Source organism: Macrobrachium nipponense, chromosome 30 (genome assembly GCF_015104395.2).
Source record: "Macrobrachium nipponense isolate FS-2020 chromosome 30, ASM1510439v2, whole genome shotgun sequence".
NCBI lineage: Eukaryota > Metazoa > Arthropoda > Malacostraca > Decapoda > Palaemonidae > Macrobrachium > Macrobrachium nipponense.
This window is the reverse complement of record NC_087218.1, coordinates 50,145,800-50,158,298: the sequence shown is the minus strand read 5'-3', so window position 1 is coordinate 50,158,298 and position 12,499 is coordinate 50,145,800. Positions and strand designations below refer to the sequence as shown.

At 38.8% G+C, this 12,499-nt stretch overlaps 1 protein-coding gene across 1 annotated transcript in view; it reads right to left on the bottom strand.

Annotated features, from left to right (window-relative positions):
• LOC135202506 (uncharacterized) overlaps nt 1–11,948 on the bottom strand; it is a 24,147-nt gene extending 12,199 nt beyond the window's left edge. Inside the window, exon 1 of the mRNA XM_064231934.1 lies at nt 8,689–11,948. Within this exon, the coding sequence (XP_064088004.1) occupies nt 8,689–11,366 (2,678 nt within the window). The 5' untranslated portion in view covers nt 11,367–11,948. The remainder of the gene's footprint in view (nt 1–8,688) is intronic.
• Between the last annotated feature and the right edge of the window lie 551 nt (nt 11,949–12,499).

Here is a 12,499-nt window from a genome sequence, read left to right as displayed (position 1 = left end):
TAATCGTAAAGCCAAAAGGTGACCTACGTGAAGGAACCTTCGATCTCAGGAATGCAGATGAATGTCAACCCGGCGCCTTTAGTTTCGCAGACCGAGCGTGAAAAGAGCAGCGTGGCCTTCACGTCTTCTTGAGCGTGTTTGTAAAACTATAAACTGTTCTAGAGACAGAGGTGGTCTTTATTTCCACAACGTCATTCCCTTCTCTTTCCACGTAGCTTTTTGTATTATTGGAGGGACCTAGATGAGCAGAGTTATTATTGTTCTCAGATGATGAATCCTATTCATATGGAACAAGACCACCACTGACTTGAAATTCAAGCTTCCAAAGAATATTATGGTGTTCACTGGGAAGAAGTAAGAGGAGGTAAGGGGAAATAAAGACAGAAGAGATCTTGCTTATTATAAAAGAAAGAATAAATTAATAAATTATTAAATAGATAAAAATGTATTAATATGCAGGGAGAATCGTATTAAGGTATTAATACATTGTATCTTCGCTTTAACTTTTGAAGTTTCATCTTCTGGGAGTCTGTTCCACAGTCCAGGGGTATGAGGAATAAAGGACCTCTGGAAACAGAAATATCAGACGACCTTAGGAACACAGAAGGCAGTTGTTAATGTCCGAAGCTAACAGCTGAGAGAGAGGCAAGACAAGATTGTTTATTATGTAAATAATGAGATATGACTACCTTGAATGTAATGCTTTCTGTTTCTATGAAAAGCAGATAACCTAAAGCGTTAATTACAATCTTGATGAGACCCAGAAGAAAAGAAGGCGCAATCGAGTTTTCTGTACACCGTATAATGCTGTATGAAACTCTCAGCCACGGCCTATGAAACTTTCAGCCGGCCGTGGTGGCCTGGCTTGTTGCGTTGCCAGACGCAAGATCATGGCTATCTTTAATCTTAAATAACATAAAAACTACTGAGGCTAGAGAGCTACGTTTGATGATTGGAGGGTGGATGATCTACATATCAATTTGCAGCCCTCTAGCTTCAGTAGTTTTTAAGATCTGAGGGAGGGCAGAAAAAGTGCGGCCGGACAGACAAAGCCATCTTAATAGTTTTCTCTTACAGAAAACTAAAAAAAGAATAAAAACATATTTAGAAATTGTTCCTGTCTAATGTCATAACCATGACAGTCGTAACGTCTAACTGTGAACATGCACACACACACACACGCACACAATCAATAATCAATTCAGAAATTTTCTTTCAGTGGAAAGAAAATGAGACAGACATTTCTTTTAAAACAAAGGTAAGAAAAATTTTCTACGAAACACATACTTAGACTTCTTTTAATGATGGCCTTCGTTACCAGGAATTTTTTTTTTTTCAGTGACCCACAAAAGAAGCAAAAACAAAAAAAATATATATTATTTAGTTTACCACTGTGGTCAATCTGGACCTATTAAGCCAAAGAGGCTACGCCAAGTCGACTTAAACATATTTTTTCGAGACCAAGAATGAGCGCCTCAGGTACCCGAAATTAAGTGGTATATTCTGTTTTCTCCCTAATGTTTAAAAATGTTCCTTTCTTTCATTGGTTTTTATTATATCTGATGATTTTTTCAGTATCTATTATGTGAAGTTGAATTTCGTTTCTTTAACAGTTTTTCATTCTTTTTAATTACGAGTTTTGCTAGTTTTGTTGATTAAAGTGTTATTATAACGACACGTCTTCGAACATAAATACCGTAAATTATATTATCACACATATCATGCGTGAGAACACAATATTATAATCATGATACAGTACATTATCTCAGGGGAAGTCAAGTAATCCAAGCAGGTTTCTCTTTTAACCTTTCTGCAGCTTCTTTCGAGACGAAAGTCAAAACGTGAGTTAATGAAATGAGACTCGTTAGCAAAAACAGCAGAAGACGACATCTGTTGGCTTATTAAATAAACTGGTCGAAGATGATTGCTCTCGAATATTTTTTGTATCCTGAATGAAAAACAACTCGGGGGTCAAAGTAATTTTCAGAAGACAGAGTAGAAGGTAGAGAAGAGAGAAGAAATCAGAACAAGAAATAGAATAGGAAAATAAGTAAATGAAGAGCAAATAGTGGCTAGAACGAACGTGGCTTGAGGGCCGTATATACGGCTCTGGCTTGAGGCTGGTGGGTGACTGCACCCACGCACGGTCCAATTGGATCGCGAGCGCACGTGCAAAGACAGACCCTGCGTGTAAGAGGATCGCTGGCTGTGGGGTCCGCTAATACTGATTGATAGCTGGTGTCGAGGTGACACCTCCGAGGAAAGAATAATGACAGAAATCCAGCCTGCCGAGGGCAATTTGTCTTTCTGGGCTAAATGTGTCTTGTTTATCAATGTACACGTTGCCAGCTTCGGTTTTCAGTAGTCGAGGAAGGGCCAGAAATTCCCGGGAAAAACGTGGTAGCTGTAAACATATCAAGCATTACAGCATGGCGTTGCTAGATCAAATATACGCTTTTCTGGGTTAAGTTGTTTATTGCACTTATCTTGATCGATTGAAGAATTCGGTCAAGGCATTGCGTTTTGCAATTGCTTCGCTTTTTTCCACCCTGATTTCGCAAGTTGCCTTAATAATTTTCTATTTTCGTCTTGATTTATGGATGCGTGTGAATGTATGCTAACAAATTTGTTTACATAACGACCCAGACAATAAATTTCGTGCGACTTCAGCTGACGCTCGAACCAATATAATCTGAGCGAACAGGTGGCCACATTAATACAACTAATGTACCTAAATCTTCATGAACAGAATTCTTCTTTTTTTCACTGTTTATTTATCAAACATTCAGAAATGATTGAAGTGTTTTTGCATCAGGAAATGGAACGTGGAACTACGAGGCACACTCTCCCAAACAGAAAGATAGATTTAGAACGAGCAATACAAATTAAGAAATAACTTACAAAGAGAGAGCCAGAGATATGCAGCTGACCTACCAGTGGAACAAAGCAAAATGAAAGAAATGGTAAACACTCACTTTTTGTTATAATGTGTGTATGTATCAAACATAAACACATGTATGCACATATGCAGTGCACAGTGAGCTTCTTTCATATATGGATGAATGTACCTTCTTCTACAGCGTTAGGGAGAAACCAGAGACAAATATCTACGGATTCATTTTTGATATCCTACGAAACTTAGCTATAACGCTTCATTGCCCAGCTAAATTAGTGGCATGAGAGCAGGAAACACATATTTCCCTGGAGAGAGAGAGAGAGAGAGAGAGAGAGAGAGAGAGAGAGAGAGAGAGAGAGAGAATTCGTTTGATTACACTTGAAAACTACCTTGCTTGATTAACAGAGCAAAACTAATGGTCTAATTTTATAATTAACAATACTCTTTTCATTAACGTAAATATCGAAAGAAAGTCAGGAAACTTTCCTCTTTATCGAAGGCAATTCGTCTAATGGAAAATGAGCGAATTAGCAATTAGAGTCACGAACTTACTCGGTGTATCTAAATACAGGTACAGTAAGGAGAGCTAATTTCAGCACTGCATGGCGTACGAGCAGGTAACGAGCGGTTATAAAATAACAATGCTATTTTTGTTTGCGATGAGAACATTACATAAAACTAGAAAAGTTAATAAATGAGGCATAACGGTTCATCGCTAATAAAAGTCGTGTAATTAGAACTTCAGAAGTTGCATTCTAATACATTTTTATATTTGTTAATCTATAAATTTATTATTTTTTTCTTTTCTGATAAGCGGGATCTCTTCTTTCTGTGTTTCCTTTTACCTCCTCTTGCTTCTTCCCAGTGAACACCTTAATACTCTTTGGAAGCTTGAATTTAAAGTCAGTGACCCCTGTGGGGGCTTGTTGTGTATGAGCAGATTTCATCTTCTGAATAATAATAATAATAATAATAATAATAATAATAATAATAATAATAATAATAATGAATGAGAGGAAAGATCGATGTAGCCCTATTACTCTCAAAATTCTTATAAGCATTTATGAAGCAGATGATTCTTTTATGAATTTCGATTATGGGAAAATATACCTTAAGGACGTGGTCATCTGGGACCAGTGAGACGAGTTTGAGGTCAAATTCCGTTTACTTTCTGTAGGGAGAGGGGTTTCTTTTACGTTCGACATTTGGTGCTATCATCTCAACAATATAAAATCAACAGAAAATTTCGGACGAGAGCTTCCAATATATTACCGAGTTATAATTCATAAAAAAACAGTTATTTGACGCTTTTTTTTCCAGAGCAGGCGTTGATGGAAAAACGGGAAAGCAAGAATTCAGTGCTTAAAATGTTTAAATTTTTTCTGATAAAATTATGCAATTTGAATTCTGGTGATATTTTGGTGCTATTTGTATTAGCGAGAAAATGAAATTTTATGTGTAAGTAATAATATACCGCAATGACTGCAAGAGAAGCTATCAGTGTTTAACTGTCAGCGGTACTAAATAGCTTTGACTGGCGGGTATAAATATACAGCTTTTTTTTTTTTCAGTCAGTTTAACTATGCTATTTTCCAAGGGTGACAAAGGACTCTATATTATCCCTAAACTAGAATGGTTGCCTTTGCTTATCGTGTCGTCAAAATCAGGATTCTCGGTGATTTGAACGCCGCCTAAGAAATTATCTTTATATGACAGACCACTTTGCTCGTGGTTGTCTTAATGAAATGAAGAAATATGAAATGCAGATAACTTTAACTGACGGTAATAAATATACAGAGTTTTTTGCAGTTTAAATATTAGCGATGTCCCAGTCAGTTAAACTATACGCTCTGACATTTTCCAAGGGTGACGATGCTCAAGTATCCATAAATTAGACTCGCTCCCATTGATTAACGTGTCATCACAATCCAGGATTCTTAGTGATTTGAACATTGCCTAAGAAGTGATCTTCATGGGACGGAACCTTCTGTTTGTGCCTGTCTTGGTAAAATAATGGCATGTGAAATACAGATAAGATAAAAGATGACAAATAGATTGATAGATGCGATGTGAATATATGAATAAATATATTTTTCGTCACAAATAAAATATATCTAATTTAATAAAAGCAGAACTTTAAATACTTAGGAAGGCTTTTTGCATTCGATTCCACGCTGAGTAATAAAATTTCCGTCCAGAGATAAACTTTTTGGGAAATAGTTCGTAAACATTTACTAAGGCGAAACTGTTACTTTACCATGCTGGTGAGATCATACTTTGTTTTGACGATCATCTTACCTGTAAAAGAAAAAGAAAGTATGAATTAATAATAATAATAATAATAATAATAATAATAATAATAATAATAATAATAATAATAATGAGCAAGAATATAAATTTTAGTTTTTTTTTTTATTCTATTGATACAATTTATACCCCTAAATTCAGACACGCTAATTCATATGAATTAACGTGTTCCTTTCTCTCCTATTGCATTAGCGTGCTAGAAGATAAAGAAAAAAAATCGTATTTCGGCAAACTATTGTTTTTATTAAGCTAGTTTACAAAAATCAGTCAGTCAATCAGTTGGTCAAGATAATGATGTAGCCAGATTTTATTTACTGTATACGTGCAAAGGCCAGAAACACCGCTTATCATCATTATTCAGAAGATAAACCCTATTCATATGTAACAAGCCTACAGGGACCATTGACTTCAAATTCAGGCTTCCAAAGAATATCAAGGATCTTCTTCTGGCTAAACATTTTTGGATTTCACGACTCGACAGCGAGTCTGGCTTCCTGAAGAAGTGCCGTTCTACAGGCACCGCCACTCATCACCATCGGACCGGAGTGACCCACACCTCCCTTGAAGTGAGACGCTCCCGATGGATATCTAAAATGAGTAGTTCACGCTCTGGCAAAATGGCTTCGTACCTTACCGATCTGTTTGCGCCGTTTACCGAACTCGTAATTTCTGCGTAGTTTATGATGGCGTTGGCGATTTGAGACAGTAATTTGCTAGGATTTTTGTTGTTGTTGTTGTTTTCAAGAATGTTACAGATATATTACGTCATTAATGTCATTAGATGGATTTGAGAGACAGATGCCTTAACTTTCAGCTCGTTTGAAAGAATGTGGCTGGTGCTATTTTATTTAGTTTTTGGAGTCAGTTGGGGATTATTTTGTCAGTTTGCACTGCAGTCTGAAAAGACACGAATCCACATGGGGAAATAACTCGGAATTTTATGTTAACTGTAAACTTATAGACTGCTCGATATTTATACTACGTGATGTTAGCATATTATTCTTTATATTTATTATTATTATCATACGTTACGGAAACCGCCTCCAGTATACCTGCGAAATAACTCAGGTAGAATATATATTGTTTATACGACCCGATTAACTTTATGATTCTTTTAGTTCCTGTCAATATCATTCTGCAAGCCGACGCCCGTAAATTACTCTCTTCCACAAGTTTATATATTTATTATACATTATACATATATATATATTATATATATATGTTATATTAATATATGTTATATATATATATATTTATATATATTATATACTATATATAATATTATATATATATATTAGACGACGAAATACATCATCTGAATAACTTGGTTGCGTAAATACATTCATCTTATTGTTATTAAGAGTTACATGTCCCATTTGATTTTCGTATACTGGAATAACAATTACGTGTTCAAAAACATGCGTAAGGAGAGAGAGAGAGAGAGAGAGAGAGAGAGAGAGAGAGAGAGAGAGAGAATGCTGAAAACTGAAAACTTCCAGCCACACCCACCCCAGTAACTCCTACAAAGAAAATGCAGAAGATGAAATTCTGCGCCCTGATTGCCAGGCGTTTGAACTTTTTGCTCCCTATAATGCCTCATCGAAGCGTTAACATTGCTTCAACAAACTTCAATAAGCGGTCAAGGGAAGCAAAACCGAATGCAAATTAACGAACGGGCTTGAAACAAAGGCTAAGAAATAACAGAAAAAAATTCGACAGATGATGTACAAACTTTGCTGAAAATATGGAATTAGTAATGGTGCATGGCAAATCTTTTTAACTGATGTTGGAAATAGAAATGTGGCCTATATTCATTGTTTATCAACGCTGAAACCTCTCATGACTATAAAGTATAAATTAAGAAATATTGATTTTGAGGTTTATATATGAATATGCTATTGTGCAATTACATATATTTCGTCAGAGACATTATAAAAAAGGAGATATCTTTTGCGTTACAAAAATGTCTGGACTTATCTCAGAAAATGAGTGTATATTTTGTGATATAAGAAGACCCTTTTGCGAGATTGCAGATGATTATGATGATACTGATAGTGATGAAGCATAGTTTTCCCGTTTTAGACAATAAAACTGCAGGGTCTTGAAGATCGAGGTCTTATTTATAGAGAGTAATGTTCATACTTTTGAGTTGAGAAAGCATTAGACACCACTGATGCCTCAAAGGGTGAGATTTCTTTCCATAATATAATTAGCCCCATTTTTCCTTGTTCCATCCTTCCATTTTTCATGAGGCAGTGACTACAGTTTGTGGTGCCAATGTACATAAATAAATGAGTGAATAAGTAATAACTAAATGAATTACTAATAATACATAAATTCACTCTTCTCCTAAAGGCTATATATGTCTTTGTTAATGCAAAGTCCGACAAGACGGACAACCTAGTATATCTTTTCCAGGACAATGCCATATAAAACTTGAAAGCAAGGAAAAAGATGGGAGAAAAGCTTGACATAAAATAAGAAAGCGATAAATAACCTGCCTCTTGCAGGAAGGAATGTTAATATTAAAGCCAAAAAAAAAAAAAAAAATGAAATAGAAAGACGATTCCATAACTTTCCATCAGATGAAAATAAGCTGCTGTTGAACCTCGCAATCTGAGCAATTGCTGACTTCCAGGGCGTTGCTGGATCATTGACGATCAGTCAGTCAAGCCGACTTCCGCATTCTGGTTAACGTTTAGCTAACGTTTCCGAGCAACCTTCGGAAACTCTAACGTTTACACGGTGCAATGGCATCTCCAAACAAAGCGCAAGACTCCTTCTATGCCTTTCCAACACACAAAAACTATTAAGTCACTAATAATAGACTAGTTTTAGTTAACAGCGGAGGAGCCGCGAATTTCCCCCAAAAAGAGACTATCCACAAACGTTTTTCTTTTTATTATATTCTTCCTATTTCTCAAATAGAATGAATCTTTAGAGAAAAAAGTGCATTATGATTAAGTACTTTGTTTATTCCAAGTTTTAGAAGCCAACACTAACTCAGAGAAAGACTTGAGACAAAATAAGCTAACCATGCTTCTATTTCATTAAAAATCACAAGGTGGTGTTCTCCCTTTGGTGAAGGAAGATTGGGAGAGGACGGAGAAAATGTCATCTTGGTCATCACTAATAGACCACAAGCAACATCATGTTATACTTAAAAGCTAATAAACGGAAACTCAAAGGAAAAGAAAAAGTCAGCTGCCGTATCTTCTAACCCAATAGACAATGATCAGAGGAGCGGTAAGGCGTGTGCATACGTCACGGAATCTGCACATCCGATAATAATGAAGGAAAAGCTTTCTTTCCCTGCCGTGATGGAAATTACCATTCTCTGGTGAGCTTTCACTTAGCTAAATACCTCACGCGAGATTTTTCGCAGCTCTCGCTATTGGACGGAGGTATGGAATTCAGTGATTTCTCTTGGGAGAGAGAGAGAGAGAGAGAGAGAGAGAGAGAGAGAGAGAGAGAGAGAAACTAACCTTTTAACTTTTGCCGCCATTCCATCCATTCCTGACTTTTTGGAGCCGGAATTGAGGTCCTTGCAAAAGAGGAGCATCATGCAATCCAAGGCGTACCGCTTATTAAGGTACACCCTTCCGAACCGGAAGACAACCTTGATGGCGAAATGCATAAATTGCATTCGTTGCTCGTCAGTAAAAATCCCCAGTGGATCCCACATTCTCCCTTGCACTGCTGATTCGGTAGAGTGATCACCATACGTTTCGTTGCGAGTCACTTCTGGCAACGTTTCCATAAATTCTTCCGTCATCGTGACGATCTGGGCTATGTCGTCTTCGCTTTGCGATGCGTCTTTCGAGACGTGGTCGATGGTCACATCCACCAGGCTCTTGGCCATCCGGTGATCTTTCTCTTTCCGAAGCCTATCTAATCTGTTTTCCAGCTGGCGCAGGTCGTCTTTAGATAGCGTCCCTACTTTCTCGATGAGAAATTCCCAAAAATCTAAGAAGGTCCAGGTGATCAAAGACAGCTCGAAGGGATTCAGTGACCTAATCTTCTCGGTGTCGAGAATCATCAGTCTTTCGTTGCGGTCTGGTTTTTGATCAAACATATCTGGCAGTAAGTCAGCACTCGTGATGTTATTTTCTTGGAACAGTTTATTATAATCTTCCAGTAACTGTACTTCATTTTTCATGTGCTCAGCTCTCGAGTCAGCCACTTGAGTGAAAAGATTGCTAGGAAAGTTGAGCAATGTTGATGCAAGTTTCTGAGAATACTGATAAATGTCAGCTAAGGGGCCAAGCAGTGGTCTGTGCTGGTTGGGCACGCTTGTTGGTCGTTTTTGAGGATGTGGACCATTCGGCTCAACTGCTAAAATTCTGTCTGGACCAACTGCTAAAATTCTGTCTGGATTTTCAGCATCAGGTCGTATTTGAATTGGATAGCCTTGTCCACCGGGTCTCAATCCTCTTATGTTTGGATTAGGAAACATGTGAGCATTTCTGGTGTGACCCCATCCCATAGTTTCTTCTGGGACTGGCCCGCGGTCATCGTGTTCAGCTGGAGGCTTGGGCTCTCCGTTGTAAATGTTCCGGAAGTGGTCAAATACTTCATCAGTATGCTCTGATTGTCCATCATGATTTCCTTGCCATGGTGCCCTCGTCTGTGAATTGCTGCTTTGTTCAGAAAGACCTGCTCTTTCACTGTACCGACTGCCGTTTTGGCTCGGGGAAGTAGTGGTTAATTTTGGTCGTTCATGTTTATTGTAGTAATGCATCATATCCTCTAGATATCTCCCAGGACCAGGCCTACGCCCCTGGACGTCGACACCAGATATTTTGATACCCTGAGGATCATCTGGTATTGAAAAACCAGGAGGTAGAGTTATACCTGCTGGGAGTTTTATCTCTCCATTGGCATTGTATTGCTGAAGTAATGAAAGATCAGACACATCAGCAGATACAGGACTTTCTGCAATATCGGTTTGTCCTTCATCGTCTTCTGAGTCTTGATCTGCCGGAGGATTTTCTTCTGTCTGGAATCCTTGTTTTTGTGTGAAATGAGGATCATAAAATTGAGGACCATACTCCTGAAAAGTGGGATGCTGGTAGTAAGGAGGTCGAGCGTTTAGATTTGGACGTGCCCGCCGTATTCCTTGGGGCATTCTCTGAAAGCCTCCAGGTCTAGGCTGGCGTGGGTTATTCCGACGCCACCCTGGCCTGGGGTTTGGTAACCGAACAGGCGGGCCAGCTGGAGTGAGGGTGGGAGGGAATGGAAATGGTATTTCGGAATCAACTAACTTAGGGTCAATGTCCCTGGGAAAGTTATCTGGTAAATGGGGATGGGAAGGGCTTTCTATAATGGGGCTCCCCTCATTCCCTGGAAATATTTGTCCATTGCTGTTCCTGATGAAACCATGCAATGTTCCGTCATCTTGGCCATTGTAAAAGTCTGATGGAGCAGCAACTGCAACTGGCTTGTATTCAGAGAGCTCTACAAAACTGTCCATGATGTGATCACTGTCCACTGAACCCCATTCACCATCCTCGCTCGAAGAAGTTATAAACTCAGTTGTAATGGGAACTCTGGTATCCCCCAGGTCAATCATACCACTGAAGAGCCCAAACGGTGGATCAGGCCCTGGCATTCTGTGGGACGACTTTGCATCTTTACTTGGAGTCACACCTTGGAAGTGTCCAATGGCCTCATTGAAAGGAACCTCCTCACTACGGGGACTCTCTTCACTAAAATACACCTCTTCGCTGAAGCGCACATTTTCTTCTTCTGGTTGAAGGCTCGGCAGATTCGCTGCCAGCGATAGCTCATCTATTGTGACGCTTGGAGCATTGAAGTCTATACTAACCACTGTCGACGTTTCTTCATAGCGTCCCCCTCTGCCATCCAAGTCCTGTGGCATTGGCAGGGTAGTTTCATTGACAAGACCGGCACGATTGTCGGCTTTCTCTTCGCCGTAAGCACTGACCAGCATCCAGACACCTAGGCCTACGATGGCCACTAAGAGTAAGATCACAGCCGTAATGACGGAACAGAGGACTTTAATGCCCCTCACGCGGTAAACGATCCCTCTGTACATCACGTTAATCTTCATGCTCCTGTTGGAAGAGTCCTGGGATTCCCTCCTCTCCTCCCTCACCCTCGTGCTCCCCGCTTTTCGACTGGTTTCCCCTTTGTCACTCATCGGGATGGCATCAATGAAAAACAGGAGCGTAGACAAGGGTCTTTCAATCAGTTACGGTGTCTGAAATTTAATCCTCAGAGCTAGGAACGTTTTCCAGGAAGTGTATTACTGATTGCATGGTGACTGTTTACGTGAATTTATTTGCCTTTCAATTTTAATAATTATTTTTTATATAGATTATGAAAACAAGTTTGTGTTCCACTCAAAACAAGTTTCATAAAATTCGTTTAAGTGACGGACACTTCTGTCGAATCACCGAGGTATCGAAAATAACCGCAAGCAGACGACTGTCATCCGAGTTAAACGATTTCTTTCGCTGCAATTTAGCTAGTTCATACACACACTCACAATAGACGAATTCAAGCTTCCCACGTCACTAACCGATAACCTTACGTAGTAATTTTATCACAGTCTTCAAATAATGCCCATGGATAATCACAAACTCTCTTAAAGAATCACTATTCCCCCTCAATTTGTTGATGCGTTCTCGAGTCAGTCAAAAGCTCGGTTAATCGGTGGCCGCGCCGAGTTCTCACAGCAACTTCACGACATCGCGCCTCGCGAACGACTGCTGCTCGAGCCACCAGTCCTGCTGGATCGTGGCAGAAGACGAGAGCAGCAACATTGCGCATTGCGTGCCATCTGTCGGCAAACGTGTGAACCTCCGAGGAGGAATTAAAGGCATCGCAGCCAATTATTTCCACGGCTCTAAATGTTTGATTGCGGGCCATCCGAATTCCGTCCGGGTGATTTCCACTGGTAAATGGCAACCTATAAAAGCTGTTCGAGTGAAGTTTTGGTTTTTTGTTCCCTAAACTCTCGGAAATTTGATAGACAAAAACAGACGCCTAGATTTTTATTAATTTATTTTATTTTATTTTATTTTTTACTGTATATTTGTACTATTTACGGGGTGCTGAAGAGCAAAAACACGTGCCAGGCTGGCCTAATCTATCATCACGTATATTTGTAGAGAAATCTTAGATGAATTATTGTTCTGCCTACGAGCCATAAACTTCAGCAGAAGACGGTGGCGTTATATATATATATATATATATATATATATATATATATATATATATATATATATATATATATATATAATATATATATATATATATATGCGTGTGTGT